This window comes from Zingiber officinale, chromosome 8A (genome assembly GCF_018446385.1).
Source record: "Zingiber officinale cultivar Zhangliang chromosome 8A, Zo_v1.1, whole genome shotgun sequence".
In the NCBI taxonomy this organism is placed as follows: domain Eukaryota; kingdom Viridiplantae; phylum Streptophyta; class Magnoliopsida; order Zingiberales; family Zingiberaceae; genus Zingiber; species Zingiber officinale.
The window spans coordinates 52,918,445-52,941,182 of record NC_056000.1 but is presented as its reverse complement, the minus strand read 5'-3'; the positions used below and the strand labels follow the sequence as shown (position 1 = coordinate 52,941,182).

The 22,738-nt window shown below is 36.3% G+C and overlaps 1 protein-coding gene and 1 non-coding gene across 2 annotated transcripts; one reads left to right on the top strand and one right to left on the bottom strand.

The window, feature by feature from the left end:
* Positions 1-1,162: 1,162 nt before the first annotated feature.
* On the top strand, positions 1,163-1,235 carry TRNAE-CUC. Its single transcript has one exon. It is a non-coding gene; the product is annotated as a tRNA-Glu (tRNA).
* A 631-nt stretch (positions 1,236-1,866) lies between these two features.
* On the bottom strand, positions 1,867-15,512 carry LOC122010806 (probable chromo domain-containing protein LHP1). Its single transcript, XM_042567279.1, has 6 exons — positions 15,489-15,512; positions 13,593-13,909; positions 13,417-13,503; positions 12,565-13,275; positions 2,251-2,311; positions 1,867-2,166 (listed from the first exon to the last, which is right to left on the bottom strand). The coding sequence occupies exons 1-6, from the start codon at positions 15,510-15,512 to the stop codon at positions 2,119-2,121; spliced, it is 1,248 nt and encodes a 415-aa protein (XP_042423213.1). The 3' UTR covers positions 1,867-2,118.
* Positions 15,513-22,738: the final 7,226 nt, after the last annotated feature.

The following is a 22,738-nucleotide window of genomic DNA, read 5'->3' as shown; positions in this document are numbered from 1 at the left end:
CCCGTCAACCCGTCCTTGGCCAACACGGAGGAGGTAAATCACGGATGGCTACCAGCTATTAGTGTAAATGACCAAGACATGGGAGAGGTTATGCTCGGTCATGTCAAGTTTCGACCCCAAGACTTCATATGACAACACCCCATGTCTTAATCATCGCACCGCTCCGAGAGAACTTGGTTGAATCCACCAAAGAGTTGTAGAAGGGGTCCAAGTTCATTTACATGAGCACATTATCATCTTGGCTTTTCCAATATTTTATCAAATTTTAAACAAATTATATACGGATTTATAAATAGAATTATAAACCAATTAAAATTATACTTAATATGTTATTTCTGATGTATTAATAACAAATTTAAAAAAATAGCGAAAAAATTTCATTTTAAATTAATTTTATTTGATCAATTTACAAAAAAATATATAAATAATTTTTTAACTAATTTTTTAAATTAGAAATGAAATATTTTCATGTTAAAATTAATCAGGGACTTTCATAAGGGACGAAAAAATAACTTTTAGTAATAGATTTTTTTATATTATTATTTTCTTGTAGTGAAAGAATTTATTAAATTGGTAGAGTGAATGAATATTTGTCAAAAAATTTTATATAATTAAGTTTATTAGTTATTGTTATATACTATGGAAAGTTCTCTTCTTGACCGAGATGACCAAAATTGACTTCGAGATACCAAATAAGTAATTCAAATTTTCAAATGATTTTGTTGAAGGGCTGGGCTACAGCACAGCCCAGCCCTTACATAAATTCGTCCCTGATGCTAATTGACCTTGTTCATCAAACACAGGAACCCTGCGTTCAAAGAAGCCCCAAGGGCCCAAGTTTTGTTGATAAATTGTAATATCCCTTCTGTTGTGAACCAGAATATAATTTTAAAATTGACACTTCTTTTTTAGCTATTTGCATGTTCTACTAGTTGCTAATGTCCCTGATATCGTTCTAGGTACCTTGCATTCATGAAGATGGACTTGTCAAATAAAACAAAAACATTTTTTTAATTACTACATCTACATTGCCATCGAAACATGGAAGGTTACTTAATAAACTACGTGGATTGCTAAAGATTTACTTCTCTAATGTTCATGATAGTAGACCATCTACAAGAATCATATATATCCTATTAAAAATAAGTCTTAAAAATAACATTCCGTTGTAGTCTAGTTGGTTAGGATATTCGGCTCTCACCCGAAAGACCCGGGTTCGAGTCCCGGCAACGGAATTCAATTTTTTATGAAAAAAAAAGAAGATAATTTTCTTCCTTTGAGCAGCATTAACTGTCTTAATGTTGACGCTGATCGCTTATCCATTTTGCAGATTCTGAATCTAATTATGACACGTTTTTGAATTAGGCACGGCAAGTTACATTACACCAAAAATGTGCAGTTTTACATTTATCAAGTGCACACTGCCGAAATGAGACACCCAAAGTACTGTTTTTTTACCCTTCGTGATCAACCTTGTATCCTAAAACGGCAGTCAGAAAATTTCCGTTCATATGGCATCTCGAAAAAAGAATTGAATAGCATTGAGTCTATTGTAAGCAATATTACCTTACATTGCAAAGACAGTTTCGCAACTCAAATTCATGACCAAAATCAATATGACAATAATTTTACTTTTATACCAAAGGCTCAACATCTGATCAACCTTCTGTCTGAATGGGATAAATTTTAGAATTGACTATCTTCCAATATAAATCAACACACTCCAATACTAACATTCAATGTCGACCGTATTTGCCTATCTTCCAATTTGGAAGTTTGTCAAAGATCCAGATAGATACAACTACAAACAGGTATTGCCAAACACCATCAGTTGGCAGAAAAAAAAAAAAAAAAGAGGATAATCACTTGACAAAAAGAATTTGTCGATAAAAGTTATATACACGGGAATGCGTGGTAACGTAATGATACAAACATCAGATTCTTAGTTGCCAATGCTACAACACGTACTTCACAAGAAAATATAAAAAAGCTCAAACCATCTTGATTGGTATTTGCATGGAAAAAGATCCAGCCTACCATTTGTAAGCATATAATTAACTACCACAGTCTCCGGCATGCTTTATGAAGGAAATTGTCGATATACTTTGTTGAAATAGATCATTGGTTTGGGCTGTAGCGAATGTGTTGCTCGTAGAAACTGATTAACTGTGGTATGAAAAAGTTCAATCTCAACATCTATACTAACGCCAAAAAAATTACAGCAATGCGACAATAGGCTGCACAGCTTACCAACAATGGGTTTTTAGCTTTCAGTTCTTTATCATCAACAAGGACTTCTTTTCCGTCAGACCTGTACAGAAAAATGAATGTCAAAATCAACTGAAGCTAGTGCAAGTTTTGCAATGAGTGGACAGAAAAGATGAAGTCTCAAATTAAACTCAATATGGCTAGTGCAACCTCTGCAATGCTTCTGATCTATGAGCTTGGTTTGTGTTTGGAAAATATACAGAGATGCTATCCCTAGGACTAGTAAATGGCATCATAGTAAAATGGAAGCATCTATGCATATAAATAAACGATATGGTGTGTTAGGGCTGGCTTCGATAAACTACACAATGGTGCACTAGGGCCGGCTTCGATAACTTCATGACCTGATTTCAGACTTGGACTAGCTCTGTGAGAAAGAACAAATTCAAGCCCACCAAGTCAGACATCGCCAGTGAAAATCTTGAATGTCTAATAAATGCTCCCACATGGTACAGAGACAGAAGATCAATCAGAAATTGTCAATTACAATCTCCATTCTTAGATAGAATATGAATTGTAATCTAATTCTATAGCATTATTTGAAATAGGAAACAACCTAGACATTTATCAACTCCATAACAAATTAACTAATTATACTAAGTAATTTGCTCCTATTCTATCGAGCATCATACCATATAAATGCATTAAAAAGGAAAGGTGGACTATCAAATATTATTAGCATGCCATCGTTACGAGTACAAATAGGCTATTCTCTTTATAAAAGTATAGCTCCAAGCACGAGACTTGTCAATGCTACGTTCAGAAGAAAAGGACAATTTATGCTAGCCACCTTTGTATCTATCACACAACTGTTGTCTACATGGTTGCATCATACAAATTTATCCTCTATACAGAAAATCAGTTGGTCCTCAATTCCTCTATACAGAAAACCAGTTGGTCCTCAATTTCACTGTGATGTTGGAAACTCTGTGCATGGTTGAAATATCCAAGTCCTAACTACGAGTAGCAATACCAATGAGCTGAATCTCACTTTGGGGTTTAAAAGGGCATCGAATACATGGATGAGGAGAGGACTTCTGACAACCTGCTAAAATGACTACTGTGACACGAGAGGTTCTGTGCACTTCCTAAACGACAAATTTGTCACCCATCTCCACCATGGTCCACATCTAGCTCTACCCCATAACTCCACTTCAGCTTGTTCACTTATTCTTCAGTCCAAAAGAAGCCTTCTTCCTACCTGATCTGCATTGTAGCCAGTTTTAATAAAGTTCTTCCTCCTTGTCCAAAGTGCTTTACAGTTTCCTTTCAGTTCAAAATTGAGCTCAATTGACTCAAAGTTGACCTTGAATATAAGAATAAGAAAGAAAGTTGGTTGGAAGGATTCTTTCTCCCTAAAATCTTAGGCTTGTGGGACTAAAGTAATAGGGTTGGAATGACAATATTGTTGAACTTTAGGCTAACACAAAGCACATGGATAAAGTTATGTCTTCAAATGAAAGAGAATTTCAAATCTGTTTTATCCATTAATATGGTAACTATAAGTAATACAACTGAATCTCCTGGAGAGGTTGATCTTGGCTTTGGATGAACACTGACAGCACACAAAACAATTAGTGATATCTAATGTACAAATCAAGCATTATCCTCGTGCTTTTACTAGTCTTGACATGAGACACATCTATATCTATGGTTATCCATATTGTATTCTTTCCCATATCGCCAACAAAAGAGGTTGCTTAAGTGTGACGTACAAGTACAGCAACAACCAAGTCTTATCCCACTAGGTGGAATCGGCTATATGGTAAGTGTGATGTACAAGTATTTAACATAAATGATAATTACATATCCACACAAACTTTTTAACTTTTTCATGTAAAAACTGAGCAATGAATTCCATGGGAACCTTTACAATAAATGGAATAATAGAGGCTGTGACTAATACAAATATGCATAATTGACATAGATCTAATATGTACTACTATTCAAAATTGACATATCTACATATTGTGTGAGTAAGAAACAAAGAATGTCAATTCCTGTTATGAATTTGAATCTAAGAGAAATTCTAGATAATATTTATTACAAAAAAAATATTCTTGTTTTTCCTGTATAGTAAGGACAACAAAGAAAAAGATGGGGTCAAAAGAAATTTTCCTTTATTTTAGTTGATCTCATGCTTGATCAAATGCTAAACAACTTCTTGAAATAGGTTAAAAATTAGCTTCAACGAGGAAAAAAATATAATTTCAGCATGTCAATTAATCTTGGCAACCAATCACACTATATAAAATCAAAATGAGAGCAATTCATTCTTATCACAGTTACCTTCCTAGCATATCCATGGTCTCATAAGCTTGGTATAATATCCTACTTAGTAAATAAAAAGTAAGAAGAGAGTCAATGCTCATCCTACTGGTCAACATGGTTCTACCATATATTCTCATGATTATCATATCAATCTTTCAGTTACCCTACAAGCGATGCATGTGAGAGAGCCACATAGGATAAGATTGGTTAATGGAAGAAGCTTCACTTACACTGTTCTATTGTCAGTAAAGGCATAATTCAGAAACATGACACGTGCTACTGACAACTCCAAATACAAGTGAAAAATATCAGTTGTATGTCCCAGCTATTCTGAAATTCTGCACGCTATTTCACACATAAAAAACAAAAATCATTATTTCTTTTAACACTACAAAGTCAAATTTCTTGATTCACTCCAGGAGACAGGTGCTTCAGCCTAAGAGTAAATTTGTTGCTTAAGGTTTGGCTGTGGACTTATCATTGACAAATCAAATAGCATTCAGTGTTTGGAAGGGTCATGTGGAAGGTTGTAAGTGTTATGCATAACATTAGAGAATCTAAAAACATCAGCTACTAGAACTGGAAAACTACAAAAACAACCAGCTGAAATAAAAAAGGTGCAGACGCAAGACAATACTATTAGAATCTACATGTAGGGATCCATTTAGGATTTGGTCATTAATTACCAACTAGGTGTATGAGATGCTTAAATGACAAAAATGGAGTGGTCTATACATTTTTGGCATTAACTCATATCAATGATTATTCCGATAGAGGTATGGAAGTGCTTAGAGAAACAAGGTATTGAATGGCTTACAGAATTATTTAACATGATATTGAAAACGAAAAGAATGTCTGATCAATGGAGGATAAGTACTCTAGTTCCCTTATATAAGAACACGGGAGACATACAAAATTGTACGAACTATAGGAGTATTAAACTAATGAGTCATACTATGAAACTTTGGGAAAAAGTAATAGAAAAAAGATTAAGGAAGGAGACCACAGTGACAGAAAATAAATTTGGGTTCATGCCTGGAAGGTCGACAATAGAAGCTATATATCTCCTTAGACAATTAATTGAAAAATATCGGGAGCAAAAACAAGATCTACACATGGTATTCATTGACTTAGAAAAAGCTTATGATAGAGTCCCAAGAGAACTTATATGGAGAATTTTAAAAAAGAGAGGTGTTAGCGTAACATATATTGAACTAATTAAGGATATGTATGAGAATTTTAAAAAAGACTTCAGGCGGAGTAACTGAAGCATTTCCAATAAAGATAGGGTTACATCAAGGATCAACCCTAAGTCCCTATCTTTTTACACTAGTTATGGACGAACTCACTGCGCACATTCAAGACACAGTACCGTGGTGCATGTTATTTGCAGATGATATTATTTTGGTAGATGAGACACGTGAAAGAGTAAATGCTAAGCTAGAATCTTGGAGGGAAACACTAGAAGAGAAAGGTTTTAAGCTTAGTAGATTAAAGACAGAATATATAGAATCTAAGTTTAGGAATATTAGAAGTAATGAAACAATTGTTAAGATAGGAGAGGACGAGTTGCCCGGAACCGAGAGATTTAAATATTTAGGATCATTTTTACAAAATGATAGAGGGATTGAGAGAGATGTCTTACATAGAATATAAGCAGGATGGGTGAAATGGAGGAGAGCGTCGAGTGTTTTATGTGACCGTAAAGTACCTCTTAAATTTAAAGGTAAGTTCTATAAAACCGCAGTTAGACCTGCTATGTTATATGGAGCTGAATGTTGGGCTATGACTCGAGCACATGAGCAGAAGATGAGAGTTGCAGAGATAAGAGTTGCAGAGATGAGGATGTTAAAGTGGATGTGTGGATATACGAAAATGGACAAAATAAGAAATGAGAGCATTAGGGAGAAAATCGGAGTTGCATCTATTGAGGACAAACTCCGAGAGACACATTTAAGATGGTACGGATATGTACTTAGACGACCAATAAATACTCCAGTTAGGCGATGTGAAACTATGATAAACATGCATATCAAACGAGGAAGAGGAAGACCAAAAAAGACTTGGTTAGTTACAATAAAACAAGATAAAATTTATTTAAATATAGATGATGATATAATAAGAGATAGAGCTCAATGGCGTAAAAGGATTCATACAGCCGACCCCACCTAGTGGGAAAAGGCTTGGTTGTTGTTGTTATTGTAACTCATATCAATGATGATCCATTGATCATTCAACAATTAAGTGGTTAAGGGGGTGAGTCAAATAGAACAATCTATAAATTTATTGGCATTAAATTTTTGTTGTTGTTGATCCTTTAACAATTGAATAGCTAAGTGCTCAAATGAATCAAGCTACCAAACACAAGAAGATAGCAAGTGAACTTATTTCTTATTTGACATTGAATTTACATTAATGTGAGTCCTTTAACTATTCAATAGCTACATTGCTCAAGCAAGCGAGAGTCTTTTCCTAAGCTTGGGTGGCCTTTTCCTTGAGCGTCTTCGACTAGAGGATCGCCTTCTCGTTGTTAGCAATTGATTGTCGACCAGAGGATGCCAATGATAACATTTGTATTCCTTAAGATTCAATAATCAACATTGACCAAATAACATCTCAATTACAGAGGATATCGAATAATTGTGATACAATATCTTTTACATTGTTCCTTTGCTATTTCAGTCGTTTAAAATAAGTGAAAATTTTCTAACAATGTCTTTAGTTTTTTATTGCATCTTGATGTTGGTGTCAATGTGGTTTATTAATGATACTATGATGTTAATAGGATATTCATACAAAGTTTAGTAAGATGGAATTATTTTTTGACTTATTTATCCCTTTAACATGAAACTTATGATTTGTGTTTCTATATGATTCACGATTGGCAAAAACACCATATTTATTCAAGGTGGATTGAAAAATGCTAAGGTTCATTCTAGTACTTTTTTTAGGCACTTTTGATCATGTACCCAGTAGCAAGTTACTTCTTTCCCCATACTGAGAGGTCAGTTTCTGATTATAACAAATTTCTTGAACAGGTAGAAAGTTTTATGTTTGAGGATTGAAGGTTCAGCCCATATCACAAAAGCTTAACTGCTTTGAAATGAGAATGAATGCAAAGAACCATAGAACATCCTCATAGCAGCAATTCTCACAGAAAATATATCAACGGTTACAGTTTTTCAGCATAGAGATAGGTATGTCCAAAGAATCTCGTGGGTTTCACTTAAAAGAGGGGAATTACTCATGGGTATGAGGATTTCCAGCTACCTATTGATAATGATGTGGATCTATGTCAACATTACTTAATAGTAGGGACTAAGGTACGCCTTAAGCATAGTATTAATAGAAGGAAAATATGCACGACTACTAGAATTAAATGGTGGAAGTTAAAGAACGGAAAGCAAAACATATTTAAGGACGGGATAGTATTACAAGTATTAGCAAAAATATACAATGACTCGAATACGATATGGGATAAGATAATATCAAAGATAAAAATAGTAGCCAAGAATGTACTCGATAAGTCAAAAAAATGTGCACCACTGAGTAAATAATATTAATAGTGGAATGAGAAAGTACAAGAGAAAGTGAAGGAAAAAACAAATAATTTGTAAGGAATTATATGCTTTTAAAACGAGAAAAACTTAAAAAATATACGGTAGCTAAGAAAGAGGCAAAAAAAAAGGAAGCTAAAAATGAAACTTTTGAACGCATATCGAAAATTGAATACAAAAGAAAGAGAAAGAAATATTTATAGAATAGCTAAAGCGAGAGATTGGAAAATAAGAGATTTTATCTAAATAAGATGTATTAAAGATGAATGTAATATGATACTATTAAATGATGAGGAAATAAAATAACGATGGAAGAGGTATTTTTATCAACTTTTTAATGAAGGTTTAGATGACCAACTTAATTTAGGTAATTTAATTAGGTCAAATGACTATAGAAATTTAAATTTTTATCGTCAGTAGTAGAGCAAACTTTAAATAGGATGCAAAATGGAAAAAAAACAAATGATATTCCGATAGAGGTATGAAAGTGTATTGGGAAACAAAGTATTGAGTAACTCACAAAGTAACCCAACATAATATTGAAAACTTAAAGGTACTCTAGTTCCTTTATATAAAAAAAGGAGACGTACAGAATTGTGTAAATTATAGGGGTATTAAACTAATGAGTCATATCATGAAATTAAAAAAAAGAGTAATATGAAAAAAGATTAAGGAAGGAGATCATGGTGACCGAAAATCAATTTGGATTTATACCTAGGAGGTTGACAATAGAAGCTATCTATCTTGTCAAATAACTAATTGAAAAATATCGAGAACGGAAGCAAGACTTACACATAGTATTCGTTGACTTAGAAAAACCTTATGATAGAGTCCTTGGAAAATTACATGGAGAACTCTAGAAATTAGGGATGTTAGCATAGCGTATATTGAAGTAATTACGGATATGTATGAAAATGTAATAACAACAATAAAGACTTCAAGCGGATTAACTGAAACGTTTCTTATAAACATAAGGTTCCATCAAGGATTAGCTCTAAATCCCTATCTGTTTACACTAATCATGGATGAACTGAGGACACATCCAAGATACATGACCGCAATGTATGTTGTTTGCAGATGATATTGTTTTGGTAGATGAGGCACGTGAAGAAGTAAATGTTAAACTCGAATCTTGGCGGGAAACACTAGAAGTGAAGGGTTTTAAGTTTAGTAGAGTAAAGACAGAATATATAGAATTTAAGTTTAGTAATATTAGACGTAATGAAACAATTATTAAGATAGGAAATAACGAGTTGTCTATAACGGAAGAGTTTTAAGTATTTAGAATCTTTTTTGTAAAATGCTGGAGGGATTGAGAGAGATGTCTTACATAGAACACAAGTGAGATGATTAAAATTAAGGAGAGGGTCATGTGTTCTTCATGATCTTAAAGTACCTCTAAGACTTAAAAGAAAATTTTACAAGATGACGGTTAGACCTGTAATGTTAGATGGAGCTGAATGTTGGGCTATGACACAAGCACATAAGCAGAATATGAGAGTTACAGAGATGAGGATATTAAGGTGGATGTGCGGATATACAAGGATGGACAGGATAAGAAATGAAAATATTAGAGAGAAAGTCGGGGTTGCAAGAGAAAATTCTGGGAGACGTTTAAGATGGTACAAACATATAATTAGACGGCCAATAAATGCTCCAATTAGGCGATGTAAAACTATGGCAAACGTCTATATCAAACGAGGAAAACCAAAAACGACTTGGTTAACAACAAATCAAGATAAAATTTATTTAAATATAAATGATGATATAGTAGGGAATAGAGCCTAAGAGCATTCACATCAGATACTCCAAATATACATTTTACCTTAAATTTTACATTTTATCTAAAAAAATCCCTTGTATTAGATACCCTACTAGTTCCCTAAATTTAGATTCTATGAACAGTAACTCCCTAAATTTAGGAAATGAAAACGCTACCCTAAACATTAAATGAATAATAAAAAAGTATAGAGGAGAGAGAAATAATAATAAATAAATAAAGATGTGGTAAATTATAGAATAGCTGGTGTACCATGTATTGAAAAGAGATTCTCTAAATTTAATAAAGTTGATGATTTATCTTAAATTTTAGAGATATTGATAGGTAAACTGATGTGGATGTTCTAATGAGGTAGAAGGATTCATATAACTGATCTCATCTAGTAAGATAAGGCTTAGTTGTTGTTGTATCATTTAATTTTAATTTCATTTTGTTTCGTTCATGTAACTAACAGTTATTAGAGTAAATGAAAAACAAAAAATAGAAAATTTTCAAATTTTGGGATGTAAAATATTATATTCTAGCTTAAATTAGATTTTAAAATTTGTAATTAAATTTATTTAATTTTATAAGTATAAAATTTTTAAAAACTAAAAATATAAATTTTAACTTACATTTTGAAATGTTTTCCACAAAATTAAGTTTGAATTTAAAATTTTTTATACCTCAAAATTAAAATAGATAGAGTTTTTTTTTTAAAAAAAATAATCTAATCCCTTCAATTGCAATCATCACATATCTTCAATGATATTCCAATAAAATGAATTAAAAATAGTGAAAGGAAAATAAATGACTTATCTTTTAACTTAATCAAATAAATTTCATTTAATCATAAGGTTGTGTCAAATTCTAGTTGTTTCTTAGTACTCTATTCAAAGTTGAGAGAGAACATATACGAGGAGAAAAAGTTTGACAATCCAACCGAGTTTTCCTGTTCCTTGCTCATACACTTCTAATGTCATAAAAGTCCAAAGACGAAAAAAAAATGTTTATCGTTGTTAGATACCAAATTTATCCTACTTAAAATTTTCACATTTTAAATTATTTTTTCAAAATCCTTTAGATACTAATGAAGCTAAGTTGAACCAATATTTTGAGTTTTAGCTCAAGTGGAAGTCGAATTAGGAGAAGGTGGAGTCCATCAAATAAACATAGTGACTAAAATTAAGTGAGTTTAAATCGGGCTCAATTTGAATTTATTTTGACCAATTTAAACTGAACCAACAAAATTTATGTATAGGATACTTGAGTTCAATCATATTTAATTAGATTAACAACATTTTAAAAGATTAAAAATTATTCCCTCTCGCTCTCCACTCAACGCAAGTTTTCTTGATTTTTCTTATGCAGCACTGGCCCACAACCCACTCATCACCCACCCACACCCCTCCCTCTGGTAATCTTCCTCTTCTCCCTTCTCTCCCTCAATCTCTTCTCTCTTCTGTTTCTCAGTGCTAAATTAGGTGTTGTGCCTATTGGTAGGTGGAACAACAAATTGTGCCCATGTCGATTGGCATAGCTAGGTTCTTCATACCATGGATTTGGCAATCTAGGTTGCATGTGATTTGGGCTGAAATTTGTTCTATTTTGCAAAAGCATTGTGTCCTGATGAAAAGTCTACAAAACAATTACAAAGGCAAATTCCTTGATTTGGCTTTCATCTATATTCTCTCAAAATCCATTCTACAACATAACCCTTTGTGCATATCACACTTCTTCACCCAGAATTCTTCTTTTCCCTATTTTCACAAGATTTTGAATACTTGCCTCTAGTCCTATGCATCATATAAAACTATGACAAGGAAACTTGTGTTTAGCACCCCTTTAGGTATATTTTTCTCCATTTCCTATTTATAGGGGAGGAACATTGATAGCACATTTAAGTGCTCTTGTCAGGGACACAAAGTTACACGTGTAGCAATATAGATGCATATATATCACACATGGCTCCAGACTATTATTCGAACCTAGGTCTGCATTGATGCTGAACACAATCATAACAGAAAGTTGAAGTATGAATCAGAAAAAAAAATACAACTAATATTGCTAATTTGGATGTGCAAGCATAGATTATCCTTTGTTCAATACCAAAATTTTTACCATTTTCTGATCGACCCTATAACCCAAGTGTCACCTATGCTATCTAAAGTTTTAAACAAGACCTCAAACAGTAGAAATGATCCCGAATGTCTCAACCACTCAGGGTATATTGGAAAATATGTCAGACAATTATAATTTTGAACTTAAATACTTCTATCTAGAGAATAACATTACTAGGTATTACGCATTAGAAATATTCAGGTCAAATGTACAATAGATAATACTACAACGATCACAATAAAGAATGTGACTTACAACTCCAATCATTCAACCCAAAAATAAAAAGGAAAAAAATATACTGTGCACTTTGAGCAAAAAAAGGGGCATGCTTGCAAACTTTCATGCAACATCATAAGTAATTAAACAGTCATATTCTTAGTGCAAATTAAGACAAGATATTCTGAGAAGAAAGATTGCAAAGCTATATTGTAAGGTGTTCCATATAAACATCCATAAACTGGACAAACAGAAGCATATCCAGTTCAAACCACTTAACTTGCTTTAGTTAAAAAAACCAAATCAAGGATCTAGATGAACGACTTTATAAATGATTCAAAGAGGTAAAGCAATAGCCAATTGCAAACTCACCTAAGAGCCTTGAACGTTATGGATACTTGTTGCACATTGTTTACTACAGAAGCATAGAAACGAACTGGCTTTAAAAGCTTTGTGATTGAAGGTGACTTTCCAGCATCATCCAACTTATTTTTGTCATCAAATTCAGAAACATGTGCATTCTCAAACTTTTCCCCTTTGCCACAAGGTCCAGTTTCCTTTCTTGCAGTTACTGTTTGCTGCTCATCCTGTTGACCAGTTACAGAACCCTGTGTGAACCTTCTCACGCACCCAGATTTCCTCCTCTTTGCACCAGTAGGTATATTGGCCGGTAGTGCCTGGGTGCATTCCACCTTCGAGAACCCATCTAATGAACCATCCTCCTCCCGACCACAAGGAGGGCTCAAAGAAGCGTGCCCATTTGTTCCAATCTGCTCTGTTGAATTAAGAGCCTCTAGGCTCTGTCCATTATCCACTCGAGATAAAGTCACCTCGATCTCCTCATCTCTGCTCTTGTTCTTTGACTCTCCAATTTCCTTCTCCACTACTTCTGCCCTCTCAACTTGTTGGTTGTTTTTAGCAGCATCAGCACCTACCACTGAATTGCAAATGGAATCTATCTGATTGAGAGATGTAAGAATCGTTTTTAATTCCTCATTTTGGACGCAGCGCTTCTTCTGGGCAGCGATACCATACGGTCCTCCATGTCTCCGCTTGCGCTTTCGTAATCGAGGCGACCTCGATCTGTCCACAGAAAGAAAAGCTCAACTCATGAGGCAAACAGACGTTCGGAGAAGAGAAAGCAGCCCTTCTCTTTTTTTTTCAAACAATAATAATAATAATTAAAGAAAGCGATTTCGGAGTGGCGAAGAGAGAAACTCCGACCTTTCTTCGAAAACTTCGATGATATCGGCACAGGTCTGGATGTTCTCTAAGGGCTCCCAGGTGTTGGCCGTCTCCGGCCATCCTCGCCTTCCGTCCAAGAAGCAAATAACCATGAAATAAATAGACGAATCCCTAGAGCGAGGAAAAGATGGAGATAAAAAAGACAGCGGAATTACCACTTGATGAGGTATTGGATTTGACCCTTTCGAACTCGTTTCTTCCTGATGTCTTCGATCTCGTAGAAGCCGTCCTCCAGTTTGGGAGCTTCACCTCCTTCTCCAACTAATTCTCCCTCTCCCTCTTCCTCTCCCTCCTCCTCCTCCTCCTCCTCTTTCTCCTCATCTTTCTCCACATCCTCCCCTCCGGCGACGGCGCTACCCTCCTTCATAGGGGCGTAGGCGGTGCCGTTCACTGAGGCGTCGGTCTGCTGTCGGCTGTCGGCTGTCGGCTGTCGGTGTCCACTTCGTAGTCTGGTAATTGGTTTATTATTTATCTGCTGATAAAAATCAAAGTAGTTAATTACCAAATACATATACTGTTTTTTTATTAAAAAAATAATAATAAATCTGTCCGTTACAATTTTTAAAAAATAATTAATTTGTTGTGAATTGTATTAAATCTATCACACTATTAAAATTCTATTAACCTTTTGTAAGTTCGACTTATTGTTCTTATTCTTAAAAAAAATATCTTACAATATAGAAATATCTCATTATTAAAATTAAAAATAATTAACTATTATTGTATTTGTCTAATTATTAGTTTATCTAATATTATCTATCAATTAATTATGTACTTGTATATAATAAATAAGCGGGTCCACTTCATCTATACAACATTTTTATCTAAATAAGATCAATTGATAAGTGGATTTGCCCTTTGTTATTGATCCCGTCCGGAAGCTGAGTTGGATGAAGGCGAGCTTTGATATACTGAAGGCTAACGAAAAGTCGTTGCTGCGTCCAATCTACCTGGCACCCTCCGGAAGGGTTCGCACGGGCGGATGACGAAGGATGATGACCGGGATGATGACGCTACGACTCTGCGCACACTCAGACGAGCCCACGAGTCGTTAGAGACCAGAAACCAGAGAAAAAGTCCCCGGGTCAGGCCCTCCGACGCTCAAGTCAGGTACTTTTTCCCCAGAAGCACAGAGAAAGAACGAAAAGTAAAGACGAGTAAGAAATGACGAGTGAGCGTACCTGCATAAGGGACAAAGCATCCCTTTTTATACTGCAACGGATGTTTCTGGGGTCTGGCGGGTGTTAGGGAATGTCGGCTGTCAGGCTTTGTCTGGCGGTGAATGACACGCGACACCTCCTCATAGGCCGGCGACAGAACCAAAGGGGTAATGAGCCCCTACTGTTAGCATATTCCCTGACACGCTGATTATTCTCTGACAGGCAGTTACGATTCCCTTGCTTGCTTGTCCGATAGTGCCTGGCATCCTCCGCTCGTGATTGCTACGCTGGACCTTTACACTTGCTAACCTCGTTCTGATATCTTGCTAACCCCGATCTAACATCGCCTCCAGACCTGTGCTTTGAACCTTGTCCCATGCATCTCCTATTGCAAACCCTGACCGATCTTTGTCTCTTATTGGCATTACGTGTCGCGCCCTGTATACCTTAGTTCGGTTCTGTTTATCCCTACTTCCAAGTTGTGCGTCTGACTTCGTTTGTCCCGACCTGTATGCCTGCCTCCAACTTTGCTTATCTCGGTCCATGAGGATATAAATCCTGACATGTATCCTTGGTTAGCACATCCCGACCTATACGTTTTATCGATCTACGTATCTTGAGTCATAAGGCTTTAAATCCTGACCTGTGTGCATCGGTCTGCTTCCACTAATCTTGAGTTCTGACCTATGCTCTTTGATCCCTTTATCCCATGCCGTGAGGATATAAGTCCAAACTTGTAAGTCAGGTCTGTAAATCGACCTGCTACTGTCCTTCATAATCCATGGTTTGTATATCCCGACCTATACGCCAGGTTTGTATACCGACCTGCTTCTATCCTCAGTTATCCATGGCTTATACGTCCCGACCTATACACCAGGTTTGTATTCTGACCTGCTTCTGTCCTCTGTTATCCATGCCTTATACGTCCCGACCTGTACGCCAGGTCTGTATTCCGACCTGCTTCGGTCCTCTGTTATCCATGGCTTGTACGTCCCGACCTGTACGCCAGGTCTGTATTCTGACCTGCTTCTGTATACTATTATCCATGGCTTGTACGTTTCGACCTGTACGCCAGGTCTGTATCCCAACCCGCTTCTGTCTGCTGTTATCCATGGCTTGTATGTCCCGACCTACACGCCAGGTATATATTCCGACCTGCTTCTATCCTCTGTTATCCATGGCTTGTACGTACCGACCTGTACGCCAGATCTGTATTTTGACCTGCTTCTATCCTCTGTTATCCATGGCTTGTATGTCCTAACCTGTACGCCAGGTCTGTATTTCGACCTGATTCTATCCTCTATTATCCATGGCTTGTACGTCCCGACCTGTACGCCAGGTCTGTATTGCGCCGGAAGCCCTTCCGCGCCTTTGCCTGTCCTGTGGGCTCAGTCCTTAGCTATACCTGGCCTGTGGGCCTTGTCCTTGACTGCTATCGAAGTTGGATCTTGTCCAACTTGTCATCCTATCCTTTGACTGCCCCGTCAGCTGAGATTTTGACCATAGCCACGCAAGCTTGACTTCTGACTTACATGGGGGCTGGACTTCTGATCTCCACGTAAGCTTGACTTCTGACCTCCACGGGGGCTGGACTTCTGACCTCCACGTAAGCTTGACTTCTGACCTCCATGTAAGCTTGACTTATGACCATCCTGCGGTCTTGACTCCTAACCACATCATCTTACCGACCCCACGATAATGTACCGTATCACAAGCCTCCCCCTCAAGTCTAGTCGAAGGAGGCTCTAGTCCGACTGACTAGACCCAAGTGTTGGAGTGTATACTGAAAGCCTAAGCTTTTGTAAACATTTATGTAGAATAAAGAATCACATTTGGTTAATTTATCTACATTTGTTTGTAGTTGTTCAATTAATTTATATTGTAGATAACATAGTATGTGGTGTCACATATAGAAGATGATGTTATCAGTACCTTATAAATTATAAACAGTAGCTCACGACCAAAATGGAAAGGAACAAACCATTGGAAGATCGTAGTGTAATTAGGAATTAGTTTATCTTGACTATATAATTACACTAGTACACTTAGAGTGTATTGAGTAGGACCATTTGAGGTTGTTTCTTTTATACTGACTTTATAAAGGAACAAATACCTCAGTTATTATGGAAGTGTGTGCTTTTAATCCTAATATAATAACAAGTACATATATTTGATATTTATTTCTTTAATTTATCAATGGGTGAGATTTAGTTCGATGAATCAATAAGTCTGATAAGTTGGGAAATGATATCACTTATAGTGTGTGTTGTTGATTATAGAAGGAAATTGTATCCTAGAGATACTAGGTTGATAATGTCCCCAAGAGGAGCTCATAAGGATTATCATGTTAAACCCTGCAGGTGGACTTAGTCCAACATGACGATATATAAGGTTGAGTGGTACTTCTCTTGGACTAAGATATTAATTAAATGAGTTGTTAGTAACTCACTTAATTAGTGGACATTCGATATCTTAAACACAGGGAGACTAACACACTCATAATAAGAAGGAGCCCAAAAATATAATTTGGGATTGGTACGGTAGTTCAATAATAGTTCTCTAGTGGAATGAATTATTATTGATAAAATTAAGTTGTGTGTTCGGGGCGAACACGGGATGCTTAATTTTATCGGAAGACCAAAACCAATTCCTCCTCTCGGTCCCTATCGTAGCCTCTTATTTATAGAGTACTATACCCACTTATACTCACCTTCTATACCCACCTAAAGGGGGTCGGCCAAGCTAGCTTGGAATCAAGCTAGGGCCGGCCTAAGCATGGTTTAGGGTGGCCGACCCTAACTTGAACCCAAGCTAGAGGGGGCCGGCCATAATTAAATTAAAAAGAATTTTAATTTTAATTTTTATTATGTGGAAGATATAATTTATTAAAGAGAATTAAAATTAAAATATCTCTCTTAAAAGGATCTACAAAAGATTAAAGAAAGAGATTAGATCTCTTTCCTTATTTGTAGATTGAAAAGATATTTTATTTTTTCTTTAAAAATTATTCACATGTTGAAAAATTAAAATTATAAAAATTTCTTTTTATCAACCATGAAGGGATTTTTGAAGAGAAATTTTATTTTTTAAAATTTCCGGAATCAAATTAGGAAGTTTTAATTTGTTGATTGAAACATGTCTAATTTGCCTCTCTTGGTGTGGCCGACCATTAAGAGTTTAATTGGGAAATTTTATTTTATTTTTCTCAATTAAATCATGTCAAGGAAATTAAGGAAATTTTATTGTAATTAAATTTCCTAATTTACCAAGGCTAAGGAATATAAAAGAATGGGTGGGGGTGCCTTCATGGTGTACAACCTCTATTATTTTCCTTCCTCTCTTATTCCTTGGTGTGGCCGGCCAACATCCTCTCCCTCTCTTCCTCTTTGTGGTGGCCGAAACATCCCTCTTGCTTGGAGCTCTTGTGGTGGCCGGATACTACTTGGAGAAGAAGAAGAAGAAGGAGAGAAAGCTTGCATCCTTTGGAGCTTGGTTGGTGTTTTTCTTCTTCCTTGGTGAAGCTCTCTTGTGTTGGTCGAACCTAGCTAGGAGGAGAAGAAGGTTCATTGGTGGTTTCTCATCTCGGAAGATCGTTGCCCACACAACGTCCGAGGTTAGAAGAGGAATACGGTAAAAGATCTAGAGGTCTTTCTAAAATGTATAACTAGTAATTTTTCTTTCCGCATCATACTAGTTATTTTTGGAAATAATACCAAATACAAGAGGCTTACGATTCTAGTATTTCGAATATGTTTTTCGATGTTGTGTTCTTTTGATTTATTTTTCCTTGTGATTTGATTGTTCTTTTCGGTTAACCTAAAGTTATTTTAGGAAATTAAATATTAGCTTTCCATAAAAGGTTTTGTCTAGTCGGTGGTGGTTGCTCCCATATCCAAGAAGGTCATGTGCCTCGCCACGTCAGTACTGGGAACCAATTATGGAAATTAATATTTAATGGAATTAATAACTTAAGGTGATTTGGGTTGAACGTGTTAAGTTCCGCAGGAGATCCAAGTCAAAACCAAAAGGAACAAATAAATTAAGTTTTGGATCAAACGTGTTAAGTTCCGCAGGCAATCCGAAATTTAATTTAAAAGAACACATGGTAGCTAGGAAAAGGTTCAGACCTTTGTACAAATTTTTTGTACAGTGGAACCTCTAGGTTTTCCGAGTAGCAACCAACAATTGGTATCAGAGCTAGGGTTTTGCCTCTGTGTATTTGGTATTAGTTTAATTATGCACATGTCATACATAATTTAGGAAGGATAATAGTAGGATGTGCTAACTTTGTGGATGCAGGATCCAACTATTATGACTTATAATTTTATGTGTGTGATTGGACCATTGGACATGTCAAGGGCATTTATATGTGTGTGCATGATTGTATTATAAAATACAGCAGGAGCTGTATTTAGTTTTATTAGGATTTTATTTTTGATCTAGATACATGTACATTCCTTTTATGGAATATAGGATCAAAATTGTAAAATTCTATTTATGTCGCGGATCGAATATTGCAAAGCGTGGAACCTTCTGAGGACCAGAGGCGCAGCGAAACAAGGAGCAAGATGGATGCGACAGCTAGACCCGGTGGCGGTGGCCAAATATGGCAGCAGCTTGGGATGACAACACACGGAGGACAACCATAGATAAAAGCCATAATAGTTGAAAATTATATTTTCTATTTATTGCTTTTATATTGTGCTGTGTGTGTATGTTAGTATACATGTTTAGTAGGCTAGCATAGTTAAAATTCCTCATTTATAAATAACTAAGTGGGAGAGGAATTTTTAAGTAAAACCCATGGTCTCCATTACTGGTTTGTAAGTGATGCAAACAAGCTTGCGCGTTGGCTCTGAGTGCCTTCCTCCATATCGGATGAGCTTGTTTGTGGATCACTAGAACAAACTTCCATTTGGGATGACTATAGGAAGTTAATTAAGAGCGTGTGATCTTCCCCATCGGAAGGGGCACAATCTTATTAATGGACTTAATGTCAAGTAATGGTATACACTTAGGCACAACTAATAGTATCCTTCCCATCGGAGTCACTGCTATTATTTGTGTGACCAAAGGATACCAACTATTAATTTTATTTGTCAAAAAGTTAGGTTGACAAGATAATAAAATTAATGGGTTAAAACCCTCCTTTTACAAATGTTGAATTTGTATACGTCCACACTATCGTGGCATACAAAATTCACGGTGGTTTGAGGTGTTGGTTAATTTAAAATAGTATTGTTTGAGGAATCAATATTATTCTAAATTTAGAGTTCTGACCAAAAGTTATTTGTGATTCTTAGGATGACTTTCAACCCACTGTCCATCATACTTCAACAGAATAGACTTACTGGACCTAATTACATAGATTGGAAAAGGAACCTGGACATTGTCCTTACTGCTGAAAGCTATAAATTTATACTGACTGAGCCTTGTCCTGAAGCACCTACTGGTGAATCTACCTAAGAGGAGATTGAATATCATAGGAAATGGGTAAAAGTAGATGAGATGACGCGGTGTTACATTTTGGCTTCAATGTCAAATGTATTGCAACATCAGCATCAAGATTTACCAACAGCCTATGATATTATGAACAATCTCAAGGAACTCTTTGGTCATCAGGATAGGGCTTCTAGACAAGAAGCCATGAGAAAGATAATGACAGCCACCATGCAAGAGGGTACTCCTGTGAGGGATTATGTCCTAAAGATAATGGCTTATCTGAACGAGATACAGATCCTTGGAGGAGAAATTGATGGGGAAACCCAGATCGATATGATCCTCCAAACACTACCTAGAAGTTTTGAGCAATTCCGCCTGAATTACAATATAAACAAAAGGGTATATTCATTGGCGGAACTACTGACAGAACTTGTTTCGTCACAACTCTCATATTCACTATGTTGAAAATGGTTCTACTTCTAAGCCGAAAGAAAAGAAGAAGAAGAAACAAGTTGGTTCAGCAAAGAAAGTGAATAAATCTCAGAGTACAGGACCTAAAGCTGGAATGAAGAAGCCGAAGGGCAAGTGCTTCATCTGCAAGTAGTCAGGGCATTGGAAGGCAGACTGTCCTCGTAGGAATCAGAACAACAAAGGTATATCTCATGCTCTAGTTGTTGAAACATGTTTAGCGGTGTTATCTACCAGCACCTGGTGTGTAGATACGGGAGCCACTGATCATGTCTGCAATTCCTTGCAGGGGTTCCAGGAAACCCGACGACTATCTGAAGGAGAGATTACCGTCTACATGGGCAATGCTACTAAGGTGGCAGCTGTTGCAGTGGGAGACATCTACTTATCTTTTAGTAGAAATAAAAATTTGGTTTTAAGAAATTGTCTTTATGTACCCAATTTTAGAAAGAATTTAATTTCAGTTTCTAAACTATTTTTAGATGGATATTTAGTTTCCTTTAGTAACGATGTAGTTATTAAGAGAAATAAAGTGATTATCTGTTCTGGTATATTAGTTGGCAATTTATATATTTTAAATCCAATTTCTCCCACAAAGCAAAACATGGAAATTTATAACTCATCTTCTAACTCAAATAAGAGAAAAGAACCTTCGGAAATGAACCAAGCATATCTTTGGCATCTAAGGCTTGGTCATATTAACTTAAGTAGGATTCAGAGGCTAATAGCCGATGGACTTTTGGGTTCATTAGAGTTGGAAAATTTTCCAACTTGTGAATCTTGCTTGGAAGGTAAAATGACCAAGAGGTCGTTCAAGGCCAAGGGGTATAGAGCCAAAGAAGTGTTAGAATTGGTTCATTCTGATTTGTGTGGTCCTATGTCTGTCCAGGCAAAAGGTGATTTTGAATATTTTGTCTCTTTTATAGATGATTATTCAAGATACGGATACATTTACCTAATGCGCCGCAAGTCCGAGTGCTTTGATAAGTTCAAAGAATACAAGGCTGATGTGGATAAACGACTAGGTAAAAGTATCAAGACACTACGATCTGATCGTGGTGGCGAATACCTCTTAGGAGAGTTTAGGAATTACTTATCAGAGGCTGGGATTCAATCCCAATTGTCTGCACCTGGAACACCCCAACAGAATGGTGTAGCAGAACGAAGGAATAGGACTCTTATGGAGATGGTTAGATCGATGATGAGTTATTCAGAATTACCAAATTTGTTTTGGGGATATGCTCTGGAAACAGCAGTATACGTTCTGAACTTAGTACCTTCTAAATCGGTTTCTCCTACAGCGAATTGTGAAATGGGCGAAACCCTCTAAGACATATTCGGATTTAGGGTAGTCCAGCACTGAAACCAGATCTTGATAAGTTAGAATCTCGTACAGTGTCTGTTTTCAGGATATCCCAAAGGAACGAAAGGAGGTTTATTTTATAGTCCTAAAGACAAGGTCATTGTTAGCACCAATGCCCGCTTTTAGAAGAAGACTATATAATGGATCACAAGCCCAGAGTAAAGTTATTTTAGAAGAACTTAGAGAACACGTCTACTTTAGTACCAACAAGACAAGATGAATTACCACAAGAAACCGCAACACGTGTCACACATGATACACAATCACGCAGTGCCTCGTCGGAGTGGGAGGGTTGTTAGGCCCCGAGAGATTCATGTTTTGGGAGAGTCTTCGGACTTGATCCCGGGTAAACATGAACCTGATCCCCGGACATATGACGAAGCACTCCAAGATATAGATGTAGTATCTTGGCAAAAGGCGATGAATTCTGAAATAGAGTCTATGTACTCTAATAAGGTCTGGGAGCTTGTAGAACCACCTGATGGTGTAAAAGCCGTTGGATGCAAGTGGATTTACAAAAGGAAAAGAGGGACAGACGGGAAGGTAGAAACCTTCAAAGCTAGGCTTGTTGCGAAAGGGTACACTCAGAAAGAGGGAATCGATTATGAGGAAACGTTTTCACCGGTAGTCATGCTTAAGTTTATCCAGATACTCTTATCCATTGCTGCTCATATGGATTATGAGATTTGGCAAATGGATGTCAAGACAGCTTTCCTTAATGGAAGTCTTGAAGAGAACATCCATATGAAGCAACCAGAAGGGTTCATTGAAAAAGGCAAAGAGCATCTAGTGTGCAAGCTCAATCGGTCCATTTATGGACTGAAGCAAGCTTCAAGATCTTGGAACATCCGGTTTAATGAAGTAATCC